General features: G+C 36.2%; 1 protein-coding gene across 4 annotated transcripts in view; it reads right to left on the bottom strand.

The window, feature by feature from the left end:
• Positions 1-21,644: 21,644 nt before the first annotated feature.
• FYB1 (FYN binding protein 1) overlaps positions 21,645-26,462 on the bottom strand; it is a 165,339-nt gene continuing 160,521 nt past the window's right edge. For all 4 annotated transcript variants that reach the window (XM_061129898.1, XM_061129900.1, XM_061129899.1 and 1 more), the window contains 2 exons: positions 24,540-24,571; positions 21,645-23,756 (listed from right to left, as the gene is read on the bottom strand). In XM_061129898.1, coding sequence (XP_060985881.1) covers positions 23,734-23,756; positions 24,540-24,571 — 55 coding nt within the window. In that variant the 3' untranslated portion in view covers positions 21,645-23,733. The remainder of the gene's footprint in view (positions 23,757-24,539; positions 24,572-26,462) is intronic.

Raw genomic sequence — 26,462 nt, 5'->3', positions numbered from 1 at the left:
GCCTCTTTGGAACAGCTCTCAGAGCTATCTGGGACGCTGTCTCCCAGGCTGCAGTCCTCATTTTGCCCAAAATAAAACTCACATTGTGCATCTTTTTAGTTGACAGGATTAATTATGAAGATTCAGCCTTGTCACAGCACAAAGTTGCTTCTTAGTATTATTCCTTTCAATTTCTATCTCTGTTCCTAAACTTAATGTAAATTTCATTTTTTTAAAAAAAATTCTGTAAAGTATAAAGGCCCTCAATGAAAACAGCTTTAAATGAAATTAAGAGTATGTTTGTGAAAGAAGATGAATAAATTCATAAAATCTGGAAGGGTATGGGCTAAAGTTTCAACAGTGATTATCTCTGGTTGGTAGAATTTTGAGTGATTTTATTTTTCTTTTTCTCATTTTAATTGTTCTAAAACAAATTATTACTTATGAAAAACTTTTTTTAAAGAAAACTGTTTTAGAGAAATTTTGTTGGCTTTCTTAACCACAATTATAAACATTTGATTGTAAAAATTTGTTAAGCGTGGACCTATCAAAATTGTTTATGTATCTCATTATTTAAAAAGAACATTTCTACACATACTCTAATACATGTATATTAGCTTTTTAGTAACTAAAATATAAAGCATAAAGATGAAATTAAAATGGCTCAAAGTAATTTTTAATGTTACTTTACTAATGGCACATGTAAAAGCAAAGGAGCTTGAATATACTTCAGTATTTTATTTTATTTATTTTTTATTTATCATTTTTTTACTTCAGTATTTTAAAAATCTCTTGTTAAAATCTTTGTGGTATAGCAATTCAAAAGTCTAATTCTAAGAAGAGTGTATTTGTATATTGAGTTCTAGTGGCTGGAATCTCACAAAAAAGAAGTCAAAAGTCGAAGAACTATTCTATTGGTTGCAGTTTCTGAATCATAATCCTCGTTTTTTTCAAATTCATCCAAATTCCATTCATTCAAAACTTTTTAAATGTAATTTAGCTAATGAATGTCCATCTCCCCTCATGTCAATTCGTTTTCACAGCAAACAGGAAGACATAACATTTAGAAATATTTATCAATTTCAAAATGGTTTCAAAAATCTTTACCAAAAGATTCTAAGTATGTTAGTAACTCTGTTTCCATGATTTTTAAGTGTGTAGATATAAGATTTATTTAGGTTACGTATTTATATTTGTTTTCAGAAGAAAAAAAAAAATCACAAAGCTATGAGCTTCCAAATACCTGTTATTTAAATGCTCTCTCCCTAGCCCACAGTTCTCTGAAAATCAATAGCTTTATTAGTTAGGCTCATCATGTCTACCTTAAAGGAAAAGATTAAATTTAATGTTTTTTAAAATTTCTGATAGATACAATGCTACTGGACATAATCAATCATGACAAAAAAAAAAAAACAGTTTGGCACTAAATAGATATCAAACACCTGCATGATACAAAAGCTCTTCATAGTCACTCCACTTCTTGTTTCAAAGCGTGTGAGAACCAAACTGTATTTTTCTATTCATGTGTGAATTCCTTTAAAATTATAATTTATAGAAACCTCTGTTGCTTTTTTCATAAAACATTGGTTTTCTTAAGGTAGTTGTTTACTGATAAGGATATATGTTCTTTGGTACATCTTTGCTTTGGTGCTGCAAAAAAAAGAGCAGTTATTGGTGTGTTTTACCAATGAACAGAATTTAGCAAACAACATAAGCTGAGACAAGTGTCATTTATGCTTCCATCCAAGTGCACAGGAAAACTTTCATAATACCTATTTGTTCAAGTACCTTTTTCTTCAAATTGTCAGTTTGTTTTTTCTTTTCCTTTTTTTGTTTTGGTTGGCCAATAGGACTGCATTTAAGTTTTTTCAACAAATTGTTTTCACTGTGTGTTTTTTAAGCTTTTTTTTTTTTTTTTAACCATTGCAGAAAATGCCACTATATGATATGGACCTCTTTGTTGCTAAAAAGAACTATTTTTTGCAAAGCAATGAATTCAGTGCTTTGTTGTTGTGTTCAGTTGCTCTGTCATGTCTGATTCTTTGTGGCTTCATGGACTGCAGCATGCCAGACTTCCCTATCCTTTGCTATTTCCCAGATTTTGCTCACTCATGTCCATTGAATCAGTAATGCCATCCAACCATGTCATCCTCTGTCACTGCCTTCTCTTCCCACCCTCAATCTTTCCCAGCATCAGGATCTTTTCCAATGAGTCGGCTCTTTGAATTCAACAATGTATAACTTCTAACATTACTAAAAACAAAATAGAAAATTATTTTCATAATATCTTCAATTCTCTGCATATTTTTTGAAATATTTTTCTAATCAGATAGCTTTATACTATAATTAGCTAACATCCCAAGGAACAGTGTACACTTAGAGTTAAATAATATTAAAGGATAATGTGCATAAATTCATATTTCACATAATCTTAATCATTTCAATTTTTTTAAATGTTGACTGACACTGATATCCGATTACATTCAGTTCCGCTCACTCAGTCTTGGCTGACTCTTTGCAGTGCCATGGACTGCAGCACACCAGGCTTCCCTGTCCATCACCAACTTCTGGAGCTTGCTCAAACTCATGTCCATCGGGTCAGTGATGCCATCCAACCATCTCATCTGATTACATTATCATTGCTTTTTCCTTATAATAATGTTGATAAAGTGCTAATATCAGGAGTGGGAATATCTGATCTTCCGTATTTTAAAGTCTTGTGCTGCGCTTTCACTCTTTGTGTTATATACACACAGGTCCTTTGCAAGATTCTTTGTAAACCATGTATCCACTTTGTGAAAGATAGTTTAAAATATACTCCTTAAATCCACTTATCTGGATGTAATATATGGACATATGATGCCCAAGTGAAAGACTTCACAGGGGAGTGTTGTGAACTCCTCTGAGTTTCAAAACACCTAGTCTTCCCTCAGAATACCTTATATGACTCATGCCAATTTAACCTACTAACCAAATGACAGCTTGATTGTTAATCAGCATAATAAATACCAATAGTTTAATTTATGTTTTCTTGTTCTTTTCCTAAAAAAAAAAAAAAATCTCCCAAACTTCCCCACCAAAAGCCTAACAGTGTACTAAAATTAGAGCAACAGTGAACAAATGGAGAACTGGAAAAGCCAAGCTCTCTAGAGGGCAAATGCCAATAGCATACCAGGGCTTTGAAGGCCAAACCACTAGCAGAAGGTAGAAAAGCAGAACATTGACACTTCTGCTTTAAGCCCAAGATCCCAGAAGTGGACCAAAGTGGACCCAAGTTGGTAGTGCCCCCTGGCTTCCAGAAGTAGCAATTACAAATCCTTTCTGGGAAAAAGATATTCTCTATGTAACTCCTAAGCTCTTCTTCACATTTAAGATCAAACAAATAAAAGTCCATGTTAAAAGTTCATTAAAATCATAGGAAAAAGTCACCATGAGTAAGAATCAACAGAAATAAAAATCAGAATTATATCCCATCAGCTTCAGATATTGATGATCAGAAACGGAATAAAAGGTGATACCTACTTAGATGATAGGTAGATGGACAGATAGATAATTTTTTAATTAAGAATTTCTGATTCCATCCATTATGGACAATAGGTGTTGAGTTTACTTTCCCACAATAAATATTAATCTAGATAAAACATATGAACAACTGTTTTTAGGCATTGGACAATATATATAGTGTGGACCATGACCTTGAGATTAAGAAAGAAAGTGGAGTGGCTTAGTCATGTCCAATTCTTTGCAACCCCATGGACGGTAGTCTGCCAGGCTCCTCCGCCCATGGGATTTTCCAGGCAAGAATACTGGAGTGGGTTGCCATTTCCTTCTCCAGGGGATCTTCCCGACCCAGAGATTGAACCTGGGTCTCCCACGCTACAGGCAGATTCTTTATTGTCCGAGCCACCAACAAAGCCCAAGATTTAGGAGGATATTAAGAAACAAAGTCAACTCAACATTCTCTCTTGCTTTTTGCCTGCTGACACCTTTCAAAATAAAACACAAATCTGTGGCAACAGAATAGAGAACAGCAGTCTCACTGAATGGAGGAAAGAAAGATTAAAGTTCAGAAATAATGAAGCAATTGAAATTTGAGGGACAAAATACCAGGAAGGAGGGAGCTGTACAGAGTAGGAATTCCAGAAATCTGGACATGAATCCTTTTGATTATTTAGCTGAACTGAAAGCTGCATAAGTATTGGTACTTTGTGAAACCTGGCAGAGAACAACTCCTGGGGACTCTGAACTGAACAGAGTAGATCCAGAATTTGCAGGCTGGTGAAAGACAGTATGAGTTCCAGCCAGGAAGTAGAGACTGGTGAACACTCTGAGCATTCAGGTAGGACTTCGCAAATGGCTATTATTTAGAGAAAGGGGTGAGTGGAGAGCCCCCAACACTTATAACTTAGGGAAAAACCTGCACCAATCCTAAAATAAAGGATACTATAGATGCATCCAAACAAAACATGAAACCAAGTCTGAACAGGATCAAACTGATTTGCCAATATATTAGCTAATGACTCAGGGGAAAAAAATCACAAAGCCACTAAAAAGAAAACAATATCCCAGTTCTCAAACACATACCTTTTACAATGTCCAACATATAATAAAAATTCTATTAGATGTGAAAAACCAGGAAAATATGGGTCATCAGAAAAAAAGTCAATTAAAACAGACCCAGAAATAACACAGATGTTGACACTAGTAGAATTTTATAAATATAGTTAAATATTTTACAGTTGGGCATAGTAAATAGACAAATGGGGACTTTGACTAAAGAAATGTATACTGTTAGAAAGAACCAAGTGAAAATTCTAGAAAGGAAAAATACAAAATTAAAATTGTAAAAATCCATTAAGTGATGACACATTAGATACTAAAAAATAAAGGACAAATGAATCTGAAGAGAGAACAATAAAATGACTAGAGAAGAAAAAGACGAGAAAGAAAGACGAAAGAAGGAAGAGCAAGTTTCTGTAATCCACGTTAAAAAAAAAACAAGCACACAGTCTGAAACATATGTTGTTTCTTTTTTTTTTTTGAAACGTATGTTAATTGAAGTCCCAAGGGAAGTAGAAAGAGATTGGGACAGAAAAACAATGTTTGAAGAAATAATGCTGAAATGTTCCAAACATTATGAAAATAAAAACACACATCCAAGAAGCTGAAAGAATCACAAGCAAAGAAAACCATTCCCAGATACATCGTAGTCAAATTGTCAAAAATCAAAGATAAAGAGGACTTCCATGGTGGTTCAGAGGTTAAGAGTCCACCTGCCAGTGCAGGGGAACGAGTTTGACTCCTGATTTGGGAAGAGTCTACATTTTTCCCTGATTTAGGAAGAGTCTGTGGGGCAGTTAAGCCCATGTGCCAGTACTGAGCCCATGTGCTTCAATTATTAAAGCCCGCGTGCCAAAGCCCATGCTCTGCAACAAGTGAAAACACTGCAATGAGAAGCCCATACACACCTCAACTAGAGAGTAGCCCCCACTTGCTGCAATCAGAGAAAAGCCTGCAGGGAGCAACAAAGACCCAGTGCAGCCAAAGATAAAATAAATAAATTTTTAAAAAATTAACAAAGAGAAAAAGAGAAAAATCTTTGTACCATGCAGCTTGAAAGTGAAAGTGAAGTCGCTCAGTCATATCCAACTCTTTGTGACCCCATGGACTGTAACCTACCAGGCTCCTCCATCTGTGGGGTTCTCCAGGCAAGAATACTGGAGTGGGTTGCCATTTCCTTCTCCAGGGGATCTTCCCAACCCAGGGATTGAACCCAGGTCTCCCACATTGCAGGCAGACGCTCTATCCTCTGACCCACCAGGGAAGGATTTTAATTCCCTGACCAGGGATTGAAACCTTAACCTTGGCAGTGAAAGCACAGAGTCCTAACAACTGGACTGCCATGGAATTCCCAAGAGAAAAATCTTAAAAGCAGAGAAGAGAACCAAAAGCAAATTAACTACAAGGAATAACAATAAGAATTACTGGTGACTTCCAGTCAGAAAAAATGTAAGCCAGTCAGAAAGAATATAAGATATCAATTAAATGACATCTTTAAAGTGAGATAGGAAAGAAATGTCTACAGTCTAGAATTCTGTATCTAGTAAAATCAATTTTAAAAAAATGAAATGGAGACATGTTAAGACTTTCAAAATTTTGAAAGCATTTTTCATGAACAGATGTATTCTACAATAAATTTTGAAGGTAGTTCTGCAGACAAGAGAAATAATTCCAGATGGAAATTCAGATCTATATGAAGAGACAAAGAATGCAGACAACAATGGTTAATATACATGTAAATGCAAAAGATGACTTTTAAAAGATAATTTCTTATTTAAAGCAAAGGCAACAAAAATGTATTGTGGGTTTAAATTATAGAAGTAAAATGTATGACAAAACTGACTGTTAAAATGTTCTTGTAGTATGTATGAAATGATGCAATATTAGTTCAAAGTATACAGTGATTAGTTAAGATTGTATATAATATAAATAGCTACATAGGCGATTTCTGCCCTTCCATGTCAATTATTATATTAAAAGTATGTAAATTATACACTTCCTGACTTTAACACTTCCTGCAAACCAACAGTAATTAAGGCAATGTAGAACTGGCATAAGGATAGATGAAAACAAGAGGCAAAAGCCAAAAGAACTGCAAGGATAAAGAGATAAATACACATTTGCAGTCAAAGACTTCAACTCTCCTTCATCAGTAATTAAGAGAACAAATACACAGAAAATCAGAATACACATTCTTTTTAATGCAATCAGAATAGATACAAGAGAGAGCACAGTCTGGGCCATAAAACTAATTCTAAGAAATCTGAAAAATTGAAATCATATGAAACATATTCTTGGACCATACAAAGTTAAACTAGAAACCAATAGCACAAAAAGGTCTAGAAATATTCCAAATATTTAGAAAGTAAACAGAAAAGAAAGAATCAAAGAAGAAAGAGTCAAAAGGTAAATTAAAATGTAAAAATGACAGCTTAGTATACCAAAATTTTTGCATGAAGCTAAAGCAGAGGAATTAACAGTATTAAGTGCTTTTATCAAAAAAGAGAAAGATCTCAAATCAATTGTTTAAACTATTACCTTAAAAAACTAGAAAAAGAACAAGAAATTAAATCCAAAATGAGCAGACGGCAATAAAAAAGTTAAGTGCAGAAATTAATGAGGACAGGAAAACAGAGAAAAACAATGAAATCAAAAGTCATTTCTTTGAAATAAACGAGTGATAAACTTCTAGCCAGATTGGTCAAGAAAAAAGAGAGAAGCTGCAAATTACAAATATCAAAAGTGAAAGATGGGGCATTACTGTTGAACCTCCAGATATTAAAAGACTACAAAAGGAATATTAACAGCTTGGTGCCAGCTAATTTGACAACTTAGATGAAAAATGAACCAGTTCCTTGAAAGATACAAAATACTAATGGTTATTCAAGAATCTCATTTATAGGTATTAACAAAATGACACTAAAGTTTAGAAGGAAAGGCAAAAATATAGAATAGCCAAGACAATACTGAAGAAGAAAAAAAAAATGTATATTTTTTGGCTGGGCCATACAGCTTCTAGGGTTTTAATTCCCCTACCAGGGATCACACTGGAGACCTTGGCAGTGAAAGTACCAAGTCTTAACCACTGGGCCACCATGGAATTCCCAAAACAGGGTAATTTTATAGAGAAGGATAGATGTAAATGAAATGAACAAACAGAAGGAGCTCAGATATAGTCATATCTTCAATGAATTTTTTTACAAAGTTGGGAAGACAAATGTTGAAAGGATAGTCTTTTCAACAAATGTGTTGAATAACTTGGATATCCACATACAAAATAATAAATTTTAATCTGCATTTCATGCTCTATGTGCAAATTAACTCTGAATGGATCATAAACCCAAATATAAAGCTTAAAACTCCAAAACTTCTAAAAGTAAAGAGAAGAAAATCTTTGTAATCTTTGGTGAGGCAAGGATTTCTTAGATATGTTGCCAGAAGCATGGTCAATATGAGAGAAAAACTGATAAATTGGATTTTATGAAAAAGAAGAATTTCTGCTCTTAGAAAGACAATTTTAAGAGAATAAAAAGATAAATGATGGCCTTTGAGAAAATATTTTCTATTTTAAAGTAGTGTATAACTAACAAATAAAAGGATTCCTAACATTGAGTTAATTAACACATTTCTCACCTCATAGATTTACCTTTTTTGTTATTGTTGGGAACACGTCTGCTCTTTTAATAAATGTCAATGACACAATACAGTATTATCAACTATAGTCATGTTATAGATTAGATCCTCAGAATTTATTCCTCTTATAACTTAAAGTTTGTATCCTTTTACCAACCTTTCTTTATTTCCCCCTCCTTCTGCCCCTGGCAACCACTAAACTGCTCTCTGATTCTATAAGTTCAGTTTTTCAGAGTCCATATATAAATGGGATCATGCAGTATTTGTCTCTCTCTGTCTGTCTTATTTCACTTAGTATAATGCCCTCCAGTTTGACCCATATTGCAAACAGTAGGATTCCTTTCTATTTTTTATTGATAGTGATGATTATGTGACTGTATGTGTTTGTTAAACTTACAGGATTATATATTAAAAAGGTCAAATTTATCTGTATATAATTTTGACCTTTAAAAAATGGAAGTAAAAATTACCCCAAGATGTAGAAAATATACAGAGTGTAGTATAAGCTCTAACATACTTTAAAAGGATTCTCAGAAAGAAGGAATTGGGATATTAGAGAAGATTCAATATTTGCAGAAATTAGGGTTTACCTTTTTAGGGACTAATTAAAAATTCAAATTTACAAATACGAGAAGCATAAAGTATGGCAAGCAGGATAAATAAAATGAAATTTACACCTGGACACTACATAGTGAAAGTATAGAGCATCGAACACAAAGAGTTCTTTAAGGCAGATGTAGAAGAAAAATAGATAACCTACAGGAATCCTCAGCAGAAATAATAGATGCCAGAGGAAAGTCTCTTTAAAGTGGTAATAAATATGGCTGCCAACCAAATGTCTGTACTAAAAAAAAAATCTATCTTTAAAGAATATGGAGAAACAAAGACATTTCTAGATAAACAATGGGAACATTCACCACCAAAAGACTTGACCATAGGATTCTTCATTATACGCATTTCAAGAAGAATAAAATGGTTTTGAAAGGATAGTCTAAGATACAAAAGAATGATGAGTAAAGAAATTAGTAACTCACATAAACAAATGTAAACAAAAAGTTTGCTTCTGAAAATAATTAATATTAGGGATTAAAAAGGAAAAAAATTAAATATCGGACAATATTAGTTTCTTATGTAGGAGTGGTGATCTGAATTAATCTGTCCAAAAATGCTTATATTGTTCCAAGAGAGAGGATAAGTAATTAACCAGCTTTAGACTTCTTGAAGTATGCTGAAAAAAAATGCAAGTATAACAACTAAGAGAAGAACAACGGATTACAAAGCTTACACATGAGTGATATGGGATTATGGGGAATGAACTAACAAAAACAGCAAAGGAAGAAATAAATCGGTCTTCAAAAAAAAAGACAAGAAGGAGAATAAAGAAGCATAAGACAAAACGGAAACCTGGCAAACAGAAAATATAATGCAAGATTAAAAACACATCTAATTATATGTACACAGATGGAATGCTTTGTCTAAATTTAATTGTAAATTGACCAGTTGAAAGTCAGAAGTAGTTAAATTAATTTTAAAAATTCAATTATGCATAATTGAATTGAATTGAATTGAAACAAGTTTAAAAGTTTAAAATTGTACAGATTAAAAAATGAGTGGTTATATGAATATGAGTAAAAATAGACTAAGTCAAAAAGCGTAATTAGTGGCCCAAGTTATCCCAACATAATGAAAAGAGGCTTGGCGATAAGGAAGATTTAAAATTACAAAAGCATATGTACTTAATAAAATAGTAACAATACAAAACAAAACAAAAATAGAAATAAATGAAGAAAACTTGCTGATCATTATAAGGGGAGAGTCCAAAATACTTCTTTAACTATTGTTAGTTTAGGCAGATTTCTTTCCTGATGAATGCTGTTAAAACTTGATTTTCCTGTAAGGAGTCTTATCAGAAAAAGCAAGCACAGAAGAGGAAGTAAGTAGGATTCTTTAGAAAAGAGCTTCAAAGAGGTGATTTGCTTAGGCTTTCATTTACCTTCAGTGCAGACACACAACTTGTCAGTCAGAAGAAGAGCCTTGGGACATGGCTCAGTCAACTTTAAAAACAAATGTCACGATCTGAGAGATTTCATTTTTTCAAAAGAAGGAAAAATAATTACATGATTGGTGCCAGTCGTTTTCAGATCTTATTTTAGGATTTTCCTGAAGATCACGCTAGACATTCATAAGAATTCTTTTGTGTAAGAAAGCAATTTGTTAAATAGAATAGCTCTTGCAGGGACTGACGTGTCTGTTTCTGCCCTGCTGCAGTACCCTCTTTCCAGATTTACCTTGGAAACTGAGGTTACTTTGTCAGCATGAAATCAGAGAAATAGTTTCTTTATTTTTTAATAATTTTGCTTATTTTATTTTTGGCTGTGCTGGGTCTTCATTGCTGCTCGGGCTTTTCTCTAATTGCAGCAAGCAGAGGCTACTCTCTAGTTGAGGTGCACGGGCTTCCCGTTGTGGTGGGGTCTCTCCTTGCTGAGCCGGGGCTCTAGGGGATGCGGGCTTCAGTAGCTGTGGTGCAGCTCCCGGCTCCAGAGCACAGGCTGAGTAGTTGTGGCCCATGGGCTTAGTTGCTCCATGGCATGTGGAATCTTCCCGGACCAGGGATCAAACCCGTGTCCCCTGCATTGGCAGGCAAATTCTTTACCAGTGAGCCACCAGCGACATCCAATAGTTGGATTTTTTGAAGAATATTTGAATATTTTAGGTTTTAACAAATTGTGTCTAATATTCCTCATTAACTTTTCTGACTTTTGTAAATTTCTAATTTGTATTTATGCTTTTATTAATTTTTTCCTTTAGTATTCCTACAAATGATAATGAATTCTTTTAATTTGCTACTATAATGGAAATTTTTTAAAATTATTATGGCTTCTTTTTTAATAATTTATTGATGCTATTGAATTCTTCGGGCTTCCCTGGTAGCTCAGCTGGTAAAGAATCCGCCTGCAATGTGGGAGAGCTGGATTCAATCACTGGGTTGGGAAGATCCCCTGAAGGACGGCATGGCAAACCACTCTGGTATTCTTGCCTGGAGAATCCCCATGAACAGAGGAGCCTGGCGGGCTACAGTTCACGGGGTTGCAAAGAGTTGGACATGACTGAGCGACTAAGCACAGCACACTGAATTCTTTAAATTTCTTGTAAAAAGTGCTCAGAGTCTTGAAATTATCTGGTCCGATAGGAAGCAAAGTTCAGCATGAATTTAACGGAAATAAACGTGAAGCCCTGGGAATGAGACTCACAACAGATATAAACGAGACCTTAGCATATGATGGAGAGTTGGTCTTGCATTTAGTGAAGACAGTTGAACCAGGCAAAAGTGGCCTGAAGGAGGAGCTTAATTGGGGTGGGGGAAAGATTCACATTTCCAGGTGGATTCAAAGAATTGAAAATGGAAAACAAAACGTTCAAACTTTTAGAAGTATAGAATAGCTTCATGAACTGGTAATGATTAGAGTTTCTAAAATAAGACACACAAGGACTTCCCTGTGGTCCAGTGGATAAGACTCTGTGCTCCCAACGCAGGGGGCTGGGGTTCAGTCCCTGGTCAGGGAACTACATCCCACATCCAGAAACTAAAGATCTCGCATGACACATCTAAATATCCCACGTGATCCAACTAAGATTTGGTGCAACCAAATCAACAAATAAACATTAAAGTGAAAAGAAAACTAATTGGAGATACCAAATGGAGGTTTTTCTTGTGGAAGTATCTATTCTTGAGGAGGATGCCCCATTCTAAGATTTAAAAGTATCCCTCATGGGTATAATGACAGAGAGAACCCTCATATGTGCTCCCACAGAAACTGACATGAATTTCCACAACAGCATTATTTATGATGCCAAAACCTGGGAATAATCAAACTTAGATGGCAGTTTAAAAACAGAAGTATCTGTGATTTGTTTTTTCAAAGAATGATATACCTCTTCCAAACATAATGAGGAGTGACAAAAGCAGGTTGCAGATAAGTGACTATAGTATGATACTAGTTACATCAAATTTTAACAAATAAAGAATAGTTACTGATAAATTTTGAAAGAAACATACATATGTAATGAAAGTATAAAGAAATACTTAGGAATGATGAACACCAAAATCAGGCACTGTTTTTTTCTGAGGAGGAAAGGAAGAAATAAAATGTGATTGGAGTGAAGCACACAGGGAGCTTTAAATATATTTACAATATTTTATTTAATGACAAAATTCATTTTTAAAAGATGGCTGAGGGAGAAATAAAAACTCTCATACCATTATTGTAAATGTAAGATTTAAATATTCAATGAAATTTATCTTTAGATACTGAGAAAGGTTAGAGGAAATTTATGTTGAACAAGAAAATACCATCAACTTATAGTCACAGCTTAATTGTGCATAGAAGCCTTGCTCTGATTGCTTACCCACTTTATACCCTAGATGAAGTTTAAATGGTTTTAGCCTACTTGTGAAAATCAAATCTACTTTCAAAGGATAAACATTTATTGTCTTTTGATAACAAAGATATTAAAAAGAATTTGCTCTAGGTTCTAAAGGCAAATTTTAATTGAAATTTTTCCTTTTTTGGCCTAACAACAAATCTTAATCTCGAACAAATAGTTGAAACAAGTGTAGATACCTAAAATTGACTGCTTGAAAGAAACGAATACTAGGCTGAATGTGTAAATTTTGGTATGTTTGCTAAAAAGTCCTTCACTATATATTATCTTTTTTTCCCTGAAGTTATTGTAGACTTTACAGTTGATATTCTTCAAGTTTACCCCACAATAATTACATTTATATTTCAGTCTTGTAAGCCTTTCTCTTGAAACTGGACTCTGTACCTTACCTTACTCAATGATAAATTTTCTGTTTGTCATCTGTTTTATAATAAAAAAGAACCAACAGTGTTTCTAGTTTCTGACTACTTTGTGTCCTAGAGATAATTTTTATGTCTGCCTTCCTTCCATTTTTTTAGTGTTCAGGAAACAGAGGGAGAAGTATGTATCAGATGCACATGGAAAGCAGGTTATCACAGTAACAAGAACATGGGTGCAAAGTGCAAGCCTCAGTGGCCATGTAACTTGGGAAAAGCATGGATCATCTCCGAGCCTTGTTTCTTCTAGTTGAATGAGCCTGATGTAGGGTTGATGATGTAGCTTGATAGCGTTGATGTAGGGTTTAAATGGGACAAAGCTCATGGTACTCAGTTCGGTGTATAGCACATGGGAAACTTTCAATAAATGCTAATGAATGGTGATGACGATGACAATGCAGCATATATATACTGAAAAAGTTGGCTTAAGGTTCAACATTCAGAAAACTAAGATCATGGCATCCAGTCCCATCATTTCATGGCAAATAGATGGGGAAACAGTGGAAACAGTGGCTGACTTTATTTTTGGGGGCTCCAAAATCACTGCAGATGGTGATTGCAGCCATGAAATTAAAAGACGCTTACTCCTTGGAAAGAAAGTTATGACCAACCTAGACAGCATATTAAAAAGCAGAGGACATTACTTTGTCAACAAAAGTCCGTCTAGTCAAAGCTATGATTTTTCTAGTAGTCATGTATGGTTGTGAGAGTTGGACTATAAAGAAAGCTGAGCACAGAAGAATTGATGCTTTTGAACTGTGGTGTTGGAGAAGACTCTTGAGAGTCCCTTGGACTGCAAGGAGATCCAACCAGTCTATCCTAAAGGAGATCAGTCCTGGGTGTTCACTGGAAGGACAGATGCTCAAGCTGAAGCTCCAATACTTTGGCCACCTGATGTGAAGAGCTGACTCCGTTGAAAAGACCCTTATGCTGGGAAAGATTGAGGGCAGGAGGAGAAGGGGACAACAGAGGATGAGATGGTTGGATGGCATCACCGACTCAATGGACATGATTTTGGGTAAACTCCGGGAGTTGGTGATGGACAGGGAGGCCTGGTGTGTTGCGGTTCATGGGGTTGCAAAGAGTTAGACACGACTGAGCAACTGAACTGAACTGAAGTCAATCACATACATAATTATATGTAATTATCTCACTCTTTTAAACAGTGAGATTGGATGGCTTTACCATTTGGATGAATGTATAAAAGACAGAATAATAATAAATAGGCTTATAATGAACATTCACCTTTAACTGCCTCTCAGCTTATTTACCCAGTGTACATTTGGTGACAGATGATACTGTAGTTGAACTGATTCAGGGTGCTGACAGGACCCTGACAAGCCAGGACAAGCCCTTAATGATGTGAGGAGGGCTTGCTTTAGCGTTTGGCTCATAAAATACACACTTTTGTATCCCTTCCAATTTGATGAGAGAACCACTATATGGAGAAAACTGATTTCTAATCTACTCTTGGTAAATTTTATTGGCAGGTGCACCCATCCCTCAGCTACTTTAAGAAGTGGCTGCCATAAAAAAGAATGCAACAACACCATTTACATGGATGAACCTAGAGATGATCATGCTAAGATATGATGCAAACAAACTTATCTACAAAACAGAAACAGATTCACAGACATAGAGAACAGGCTTGTGGTGCCAGAGGGTGGTTCAGGGGAGGGTTGGATTTGGAGTTTGGGACTAGAAGATGCAAACTATTACACATAGAATGGATAAACAGCAAGGTCCTCCTGTATGGTACAGGGAACTATACTCGATATCCTGCAAAAAAAAAAAAAAAACTATACTGGAAAAAATATACAAAAAAACAGAATCGCTTTGCTATACACCAGAAACTAACACAACATTCTAAGTCAACTATACTTCAACAACAACAACAAAAGTTTTTAAGTGGCTGCTGAAGTTCACAGCTGTACCTCACTCCAGGGAGTCACCCTCAGCCCGAAGGAACAATGTTCCCCAGAGATGCATTGGAGAATGAGATTGGGAGAGGAGGAAGCCTCTGGTAACCAAAGACTGTTGACAGGTGAACATAAGCCTAGATCCCTTGCTTCAGTGAGGGATGAGCACTGCTTCAGCGCTTCCTTGTGCATCCAGCTAAGCCTGGGCTGCACCTGTATCCATCTGTGTCTGTGCCTGCCTTCTTTTCCTGTATTATCCTCTTTCCTTTTCCCTTACAGATTTCTCCTGGGAGCAGATGCCTCACAGAAGAATTCCAGTCTCAAGTTCTGTTTCCAGAGGACCCATCTTAAGAAACCTTCCTAGTAAGTCTACCTTATTAGCCATGTTAGGAACAGGAGAGATTTTTGTCTTCTTTCTCTTCTAGATGAATGCACAAAAAACTATGTGTCCTTGAAAGGTTTGGGGTTTTGGTTTCCTAGTCCTGTATATTTATTTAGTTCTTGGAGGTTAGTAACCAGCATAGCTTAGCATACCTCTTTTAGATCTATACATATTAAAGACGAGAAACCAAAAGAAAACTTTGGTCCCCTGCGGTGTGTGGGTGGCAACAGCATTTCAGTGCTTTTCTTAACACAGCTTCTACCATTTAGGGTGAAACTCTGACAAGCATATCATATTAAAGTACAACAACCTAACTTTCATCATAACTTTAAAGTTTACTTTCAATAGTGCTGCTAGCAATATGATGGTGAGTGAAGCTTCAGTAGCTCATGGCATGTGTTTGTTATATCATAAATTTGAAAGGGAAGAGAGAATTTACATGCCTGAATAAAATTCTTCATCAGCTTAAAGTTTTGGAAAAAATATTAACAATATTTCAAAGATCTATTTCTGAGAACTGAGATAAGAGGGTTGACATTGGTGGTCATAGAAAGTATTTCTTTGCTCACCTTTGCTTATAAGAATCTGACCACAAATGAAGAAAATAGCTTATATTAGAAATTGAATATCATTCTCAGCTGGGCAAATTCCAAACCACAATTTTGACTAGATTTCCATTCCAGGACATGGCATTTGCAGTATATCAGAGGCTAAGGAATTTGTATGTGGCAGCATTAGTTTTTTTATGATTGTATTCCTATTAGACCTCTCAATGGCATTTGGTGTTATAATGGAATCTGACTGTAATAGACACTAAATAAATTTAGTCCACCATTTACACAAAAAGACTCATTATTGGCAAGTTGGGTAGCTATACAGTGGCCTGTGTTCCATCTCATTGATTTCTGATCATAAATGGCTGACATTGCAGATGGACCGTATGGGTCAAATCTGGTCCATAATAATTTGAGATAATAATTAGGGTTAATTTGTTAGGTCTGAATAGTGCTTTTAAGAAAACTTGAATCAAAAGTTTTAAAAAAAACCAAAAAACCTAGGAAGTATATAAACCTTGACATCACTTCTTTTGAAAAATTTAAGACTGTTGACACCAGACTCACAATCCATGAGACTTGAGCCATACCTCAGTAGTGCCCAGGTGAAGATCAGATGTTGCCATTCAGTTGCTCAGTCATGTCCGTATCTTTATGACCCCATGGACTGCAGCATGCCAGGCTTCCCGGTCCATCACCATCTCCTGAAGTTTGCTCAAACTCATATCCATTGAGTCAGTGATGCCATCCAACTATCTCATCCTCTGTTGTCCCCTTCTCCTCCTGCCTTCAATTTTTCCTACCATCAGGGTTTTTTCCAGTGAGTCGGCTCTTTGCATCAGGTGGCCAAAGTTCAGCATCAGCCCTTCCAATGAATATTCAGGGTTGATTTCCTTTAGGCTTGGCTGGTTTGATCTTGCAGTCCAAGGCACTCTCAAGAGTCCTCTCCAGCATCATGGTTCAAAGGCATCAATTCTTCAGTGCTTAACCTTTTTTATTGTCCAGGCCTCACATCCGTACATGACTACTGGAAAAACCTTAGCTTTGACTATACAGACCTTTGTAGGCAAAGTAATATCTCTGCTTTTTAATACACTGTCTAGGTTTGTCATTGCTTTTCTTCCACAGAGCAAGCATCTGTTAATTTCATGGCTGCAGTCACTGTCCACAATGATGAAACTCAAGTCGGGAAATTGGACGAAAACTTTAAAAATGGATTGATTACACATGTGTGGACAGTGTGTGTGTGTGGCGGTGGGGGGGGGGGGGGGTGGACCATAAAGTAAGGAACAGTACCCTAAAACCAGTAACCTTAGGGAGTGACTACAGTCTTGGAGGAAGGAGAGGGAGAAACAGTGGAGCCATTGAGGCAGCATGATGGAGAAGCCTGTCTGACAGAGCTGTGACTTCTCATGAATGACACAACAAGCTTGTGGACAATGTCTCAGGGAGGAAACCACAGGAATAAACAGCTAAAGTTCACTCTCTGTCCTTCTGAGTGTCTGCTAGTGCTCTTCATTGGGTGAATTAAGCTACAAGTCAAGGGAGCAGCCCATAAAGGGTAGTCCTGAGGGACACAGAGCAGAATGGAGAAGATTGGAGCAGGAATTTGGATGGTCAAGTAGGAGATACTCGGTATAATTAGCAACTCAGCCCTGTAAACAGGGGATTCCCCTGTAGCTCAGTCAGTAAAGAATCTGCCTGCAAAGCAGGAGACCCAGGTTCGATTCCTGGGTGGGAAAGATCCCCTGGAGAAAGAAATGGCACCCCACTCCAGTATTCTTGCCTGGAGAATCCCATGGACAGAGGAGCCTGGCAGGCCATAGTCCATGGGGTCGCAAGAGTCAGACATGACTTAGCAACTAAACCACCACCACCTGTGGACAGAGCTTGTATTCCATTATTTGCCACAGGCCCCACCATTCTTTATTGTCCTCACACCAAAGATAAGTATCAGTTGCCAGTGATCATCATGTTGACATCACGGTGTTTCTTATAGGATAGAACCATTTCTCTATGCCTCTATCAAAAGTGAACAATGAAAGATAGAAGAGAACTTAGAATATACAAATATCTATCTATACATTTCTTATAGAGAAATATTGCTAATGTGTTTAACATGCAAACAAAATACACAGTTGTCTTTTGTATATATACATGCACACATACATACCTTGGCTGCTTTACTCATGAGGTCAGGTTTCCTTTTCTTGGTAGCACTCTGATTTTTGTATTGGGAAATTATCTTCCCACCATTGAATATAGTCTTGTTCGAGAGGATGATTTTTGGTGACTTTCTTTAAATTGGGAGTCAAAGAAGAGCCTCCCTGCCCCCACCATGTAAGCAAGTACATGACTTAACCACAGTCAATGGTTTTCTCTCTGTAGGGACTTTGACTCCATGAGTGAGTTATGCAAAGGCAACAGTTAATTTATGTTGCTTGCAGCCAGGAACTCTGAATTTTTATCTAAACTCGAGTAGGAAAACCATTAACAAGTTGTCATTTAAACATGCCTTAAAAAAAATTATTCAGTCATTTTTAGCTGTGGTTGGTCTTTGTTGCTGAGCACAAGCTTTCACTAGTTGCAGCAAGTGGGGGCTACTCTCTAGATGTAATGCACAGGGTTTTCCTTGTGGTGGCTTCTCTCATTGTGGAGTATGGGCTGTCGGCTGTATGGGCTCAGTGGTTGTGGCACACAGGTTTAGTTGCTCTGCGGCATGTAGGATCTTCCCCGACCAAAGATTGAACCAGTGTCTGCTGCATTGCAAGGCAGACTCTGAACCTCTGGACCATCAGGGAAGCCCCTTTTTGACATTTGGAAAACTCTTCTAATTCAATAAGTTGTGAAGACACTTACAGAGGAATTGTTGCATGTGGAAAACCGCCCAAAGATGAGAGAGGCACCTGTTGCACATTTATTATTTTGCCAAATTTGCAATTAAAGCTGAAGACTGTGACTATGCCCCAGCCTACTCTAGGAGACCATATACATAGCCTAATATTTTCCTCAGTTAAATAGAGGAAACTGAATTGGAAAATAGACTTGCTGTTCAGTTGCTAAGTCATTTCCCACTCTTTGTGACTCCATAGACTGAAGCATACTAGGCTTCTCTGTCCTCCACTATCTCATGGAGTTTGCTCAAATTCATGTCCATTGAGTAGGTGGTGATGCTATCTAATCGTCTCATACTCTGCCTCATCCTAGAGAAAGCTGAACACCAAAGAATTGATGCTTTTGAATTGTGGTGCTAGAGAAAACTCTTGAGAGTCCTTTGGACTCAAGGAGATCAAACCAGTCAGTCCTAAAGGAAATTAACCCTAAATATTGATTGGGATAACTGATACTGAAACTCCAATACTTCGGCCACTTGATTTGAAGAGCTGACTCATTGGAAAGACTAGATGTTGAGAAACATTGAAAGCAAAAGAAAATAGATGCTTCTATTATAAAAACCAGGATGACTACCTCCCTAGGTGTTTCAGAAGATATCAAATTAAAAAAAAAAAAAGATGTCCACCCTGTAACCTGAAAATCAGATGTAGGAACTGGACCTGGTTGAGACATTGGGTTTATTATTATATTATTTATATTTATTGTGTTAAATCTTAAGTGTTTCAATGTCACTTTCAAATTTATTGGTGTTGTTTAGTTGCTAAGTCATGTCCGACTCTTGCTACCCCATGGACTGTATCCTGCCAGGCTCCTTTGTTCAAGGGATTTCCCAGGCAAGAATACTGGGTTGGGTTGCCATTTCCTGCTCCAGGGAAACTTCTCAACCCAGGTATAGGAGTATAAAACAAGTAAGACAGATTCTTTACTTTTGAGGAGTTCTGTTTAATGATGAGTCATTGGACATGAAAAGTGAAGGAGCAGAAACAGAGAAACTTTTGGGTTTCGAGCTTGAGTGAATGGATGGTTGATTTGTCATGGAAATAGAATCTATAGGAGGAATCATCAGCTGAAAAGGGAAAAGAGGTTGAGTTCAGTTTTGAGTCACGTGAGTTAGAGGTACTTGTGGGATATCCACATAACTTTAACTTGAGAGTAATTGTAGCAGAGACCAGACTGTGGTAAGTTGAAGATTGAATATACCTTGAGAATGTAGTAGAGGGTGAGTAGGGTCCAGGGCTTTGCATTAAATTCATATTTAGAGTTAATTAAAAATTGATTGAAACCAACAAGAATCTATTGTATTGCACAGGGGATTGTACCCAATGTTTTATAATAATTGCCAAACAATTATTTTATAATAGATTAAATATATGTATAACTGAATCACTTTGCAGTACACCTGAAACTAACACAACATTGTAAATCAACCATGCTTCAATTAAAGAAAATTGATGGAAACAATTCTTCACCAGATATTCTGATTCAGTTGATCTGAGGAGGATGTGTATTTTTACAAACTCTCCAGTGCTACGGTGGTCAGTGGAGGTCTTCTGGAAAGCAAACACCAAGATGGAGTGAAAATGCAGTAAAATGGGAGATGAAAGTGAAATCGCTCAGTTGTGTCCGACTCTTAGCAACCCCATCGACTGTAGCCTACAGGCTGTCCATCCATGGGATTTTCCAGGCAAGAATACTGGAGTGGGTTGCCATTTCCTTCTCCAGGAGATCTTCCCGACCCAGGGATTGAACCCCGGTCTCTGGCATTGTAGGCAGATGCTTTACCATCTGAGCCACCAGGGAAGTCAAAGTAGGAGATGGGGGAGGGGCAAATACATGTGTCAGAGGAAATGGGAGGAAGGCAGGGAAGGCTGGAGGAGTCAACAGCGAGCAAGGCAAGTCTGAACCCAGAAAGGGAGGAGGAAGAGATGGTTGGGGCAAAGCGTCTCAGAGTACTATGATGGTCAGGAAGGGCTAGCCAGGTTGTTGGAAGGTTTTGTATCTTTCAGGAACAGGCCTGCCACACTCAATTGCTGGGTACATAGGAGCAGTCTGTAGGAAGGCTGGCATTGGCAGGACTGGGGCCTTTGGTTAATTAAGCTCTCTGTGGCTGAAGGTCCATGAGGCACATTTTCCTGGCTGCCACACATAATGTACTTTTTTGGGGTTGGGGGGCCACATCTCATGTGAGGGTCTTTCTTCCTTGACCAGGGACAGAACCCAGGCCCCAAGCAGTGGAAGCATGGAGTCCTAACCACTGGACCACCAGGGAATTCCATATACCATACCATTGAAAGACAACAAAGTGAGGAAAAGAAGATAGAACAGATTGTAGTTAGAAGGGTATTTGGATGGTAGGCAAGATTTCCTGTTTTTCAAGCAGGAAAGACTTGAGTATGTTTGCAAGCCTAAAGGAGGGAATTTGCATAATGGGAGAAAAAGAAAAGAGGAAATGTAGGAGGGAAAAAGGGATGGGGAAGAAGTGAGAGAGGGGGGTTGAGAATGAAATAATTGTGAAAGAAGAAGACTCCAGAGAAGGCAGGAAAACGTGAGATAACAGGTTGTGGCTTTGGCTCTGAGTGGTGACATCTTATTTTCTGGGTTAGTGACTGGATATGGATTAAGGCTGCACCTTGTAGGATATTCGAAGCATTTGCACTTGGTTATCTCAATTTCTATCACAAAACAGGAGGCGGATATCAGGGACATCAGTGGTGGAAGGTTTGGTTTGAACCAGAGGTATCCCATCCTCTGAGGCCGAAGCCAAAAGAGGTAAGAATGGGCTCAGAGTCTTATACAGATATGGGATCGAGTTAAGGAACAGAAAGCCTGCTAGACTTGATTTCTCGATAAGCAGGAGGCAAAGTTATCTGCTAAAGGTATTATTTATTTGTCACTCTTCTCACATGACAAAATTCCTTATGTAAAACCAAAACAAATAATATTTAGTATATTAAAATTAATACTTCAGATATTTCCTTTATATTAAGGCAATTACCTATTATATAAATCTTTCACAGGCATGTATCTGTTTCTTTGTGTATGAACCAAAATTCTAAAAGATTCTCTTGATGTAATTTAGCAATTTTAAAACTGACATTGTATTGAGTTTATACTATTCTCAATCAGAAGAAAAAATTAGTGGAAACCCACTGTCAGTGTATTCTGTATATTTTTACCTGATTTAACAAACAAAAACCACATCTGGATCATGTAATTTTATCTGGTTTTAAAGTAAATTCATCACATGAGCAAATACTGGCTCCCTCTATCAAAAGTTAGACATCAAAATATTTCATAATTGGAAGGGGCCTTTTAAGATCAGTGTCTTCTAACCTGGGGGCCTCAGACTACCAGAATCTATACATGGAACTATAGTAGTTGATAATCTGTTTTTACATTTCAAAGTACCTAGTAGAAATCCCACTTAACCCATATGAAGACTTTGAATTCTTTTACAATTACTTGGAATTATTTCAATTCAGAGGGGCTACTCTTCAGACTCTCCAGTGGGTGGGCCTTTGAAATATTAAACCATGGATAATGCATTAATCATTATTTCATCATTGAGTTTTAAAAATCAGCAAAAGCTTCTAAAACACAGGGCTAGGGCAGAGGAAGATTATAGAAGTTAACTGATAGTGAAAACATTGGGAAAAACTGACTTAGTCTAACCCTGAAATTTGCAAATGAGATAACTATTAATAGGAGGAGGATTAATAATTTATCCAATATCACATCAAGGTTCATTAATAGCAGAGCCAGTATTGGGATTTGCTCAACTCATATTTTGTTTTAGTCACTAAGTCCTGTCTGACTCTTTTGCGACCCCATGGACTGTGGCCTGCCAGGCTCCTCTGTCTATTGGATTTTCTAGGCAAGAATACTGGAGTGGGTTGAAGTTAAAAAAGTTTCCTAATATACTCTTTTCTTGGGTGTTAGGTCTCCTCAGTTTGTGTCATGTTTAGTGTTCTTAGCATTTGGAACCCAAGTGATTCACATTTTGTTTTGGAGTTGTTTTTGGTTGAGTATGTACTAACAGGAAGCACAGCCCAAACGCTAAGATTTATTAATTTATATCCCCTCTGTTGGCCAGCTTTCCATTAAAATGGTGTAAATTTTTTTCCATAGAGGTAATTGAAAAACAAAAACCTTTAAAAGAGCCTTCATAGAAAAGAGGTGCATTAAAGGCTAGTTACTTTCAAACTTCATTCTTCATAATTTTAGGGTAGTCTTCATTCATATCCACCCTACTTACAATAGCACTTTAAACAGAATTATACTGTTAGCGTACAATTCTACAAAAAGAAAACATTTTAGACTCTTCCACCATTTTAATCTTAGGTGTGTATAGGAATTGCATACATTCTCATCAAATAATTAAAACATATTCACAGTAACAAATAGAGACAAACTTTATACAAAAGTTCCACTACTACTTTCATTTTTAAAAACATTTAACCCAAAATAAGAGAGGAGACAGCCCTGCCTTTTAAAAGCTAGGTAATTTGAATGGAGAATATAAGATATGATCATTAGAAGTACAAACAATAGTTTTCCCTCTTAGGAAAGGTCTAAAAATTTCCTTCCATTTATTTTTTGTTGTTCTTTATGTTTCTTTAGACAACACAGTCATTTCTTCTCAAATGATTTTTTTAGGAAGAGTTGTCTATTGATGGACTAAAAGAAGTGCCTTCATTGTAGCTGAGGCAGAACTGGGTTTTTAATATTTCTTACATCTCATAAATGCAGTCTTCTAAGATGTTGATTAGGCAGAGCTATCACGTTCCAAGTGCAAAATTTCAAGACGTATAAAAGTAATTTGGAATTTTTTAACAAAAGTACTAAGTAGCTTTGTGCATTCATTTTCTATGATACTCGATAACACAGGCCAATTAAAATTCAGACTTCACATTGATGTCAAATGAACGTAGCAGAATGACCAAAACTGAGAGCTAGTCATTGTCATAGATGCAACCTGAAAGAAGAAAACAGAAATTTAAATTAGTTACACAAAATACATATCCTCTAAGTGTTCACACATTGGAAATGTAAATGATTCATACTCTCCTAGTTTAGGATTAAGAAAAAGTAGCATTGGCTCATTTTATGAAAAAGCAGTTAAATGGAAGGCCATATATTTATTTAACATTCATTGCTCAGTGTACTTTTCCAAACAAAGTTTCTGGATAAATCTATTCTCTATCAAAATGCGACTCAGGATTATTCAATCTGAAACTTTATTAAATGTATTTTTTGAAAGTAATTCTGGATGAGGAAGAAAATATTAAGCATCAGTAAGAATCGTACATTTAAAAGGAGACTAAAAGGAACATTACGCTATGCTTCATTTAAAGTGAGATTAAATTTTTAGATCATAATTTAGAAGTGTTCAATGCTTAGATAATACTAATGAGTAATACATGTTATGAAATATTTACCTATTTATTGTCCAAGTACAAATATTTTTTGTGGATAAAAGCAATTCTTATTAATATTCATGGTATAATGAAAAATTCACTAAGTATTTTTATTCTTTTATTTTCAAAGGAAATGAAGAGATTTTCTCTTGATTTCCAGTCATGTACAAAAATAAGTTTTTTTTAATTATACCAAGGTATTTACATTTCCTAACATTTTCGGGTGATTCAAATTCTGATCAGATTGGAAGGCTCTTGTTAATCCAGTAAGCTATTTCCAGTATCTGTAAGAACAGTAAATTCACCATTCTTCCCTGTGGTGGGTGCCACATGAGACTTACCATCAGCAATATCATCATAAATCTCTCCATCACTGTAAAGTAGAAAATAAATTTTACTTTAATGACATAATCTTCTTAATATTAAAGTAACACTTAGGTTAAAAGTTTAATAACATTATTTCATGTGATACAAGATATACATTTAAGGATGAGAAGTATGATGATGATGAGGATTATGTGTTATACAGTTATAAATGGGAAGAAATTTCGTATACATCTGCATCCCCTTTCATTGACTTAATCTAATCTTCTGTTTCATTCTTAAACACACACACATGCACACACACACACACAACTTATTCCATATCATAGACATACAGAATAGTGAAAACATGCCCCAAGAGCACAGACTATGCCTTATTCATCTTTCAATTGAACTATAAGCCTAGCATACATTTGTCCTTGGTTAAGAAATGTTTGTTGAACTGAACAAACTGAAAAATCAAGGCACAGTATTCTACTGGGGGGCCTAATCCAAAACTCTGATGAATTCTTTATGTTTGTTAATATCAGATGTATACTACTTTCATATGAACTTCAAGTGTTGAAGGAAATACAAAAATATTTGGTATAGGAAATGGGTATATCATTTTTACAATATTTCTAATTATAATTTGTAAATATTAATTAAAAAATATATAAGTATTGGTTACAAAATAAGCAGCCAGGATATTGTTCATAAAGTGATTCTTATGTTATATAATTTTAAAAAGTTTGTGGTTATAGGCAGCATCCATAATAATAGTTTGTGACTTTTACACATTTTAGGTTTTATCTGATCCTGAATCTTTGTGACATATTCTATTTCACACACACACCGAGTCCCTCCTATGTACCAGGAGATTTATAAGTAAGATGCAGCCTTTATTTCTAGAAACTTATAAGCTAATGGAGGAGAGAATGACATGCAAGTAATTAAAACAGAATTATAAATATTAATAGAACCTTGAAATGGAGGACACGGTTTTGAAGTGCAGAAATGTGAGGTGAGTTGGTCACTTAGACCAGACCTCCTCTTGGTTCCTGTACTACCCTTGTGCATTTAGAAGCAGCAGGCTTTTCAAATTGCTACCAACCATGGCAGATGCCGTGAGTTCCCTATGTCTCCTGTTTGAATCCTTTTTCTGAGATTGAGGAAGGATTTGGCTAATGGAAATTTGATACAAATGCAAAGAGGACAGATGTTTTTTCTACCATTCATTCAATAAACATTTATTAACTGTTCACTTCAATAGATGGTAAAGCAATAATTAGAGAGTACACTTTCTGAATTCTCTCTGAATCATCCTGTAATAATCACTGATGAAGATATGGTCCCATTATTTGTCACACATTCTTTCCTTGAAATTTGTATCTTTCATAGAGTAAAGCCCACTGAAAACTCCAATGCCTACTACTGTGATTAATGCTCTGAAGAAAACAAAAGTGTTATGATTATTTTTCTTTTGATTCTTTACTAGTTTGCTGACAGAGCACTTAACCTTCAGTTGTCTCTTTCTGATGGTGTCAGGTTGTTGATGGATACAGTTTGTGAATCCTCTTTGATTTCTTAATTATGCTGAATTCTGTACATCTCTGGACTGGTGTAGGACCTACTGCAATAATCGAGTTCATTTCTTGCACTGGTTTACTTGGAACAGAATCTTATAACATTGTGGGGGGCAGGGAGGGAGAGGTGAGTGTGACTCTAATAGCATTAGTACCAGACCGTGACAATGTCCTATTCATAAAAACAGAAGAATCATTGACCTCTATCTTTTCTTTTTGGCTTGCTTCCAAAAAGGCAACTTAATACTCTATGATGCATGGCGTGAGTAAAGAAAAGCCCTCAATTAGGAGCCAAACTATAAGCTGTTAACAGGTGACATTTGTACCTATTCTGCAGAAGCTATTGATCTCCGCTCAATCCAATCAACTGCATTT

This window comes from Dama dama, chromosome 25 (genome assembly GCF_033118175.1).
Source record: "Dama dama isolate Ldn47 chromosome 25, ASM3311817v1, whole genome shotgun sequence".
Lineage (NCBI taxonomy): Eukaryota > Metazoa > Chordata > Mammalia > Artiodactyla > Cervidae > Dama > Dama dama.
This window is presented reverse-complemented; position numbering and strand designations above follow the sequence as displayed.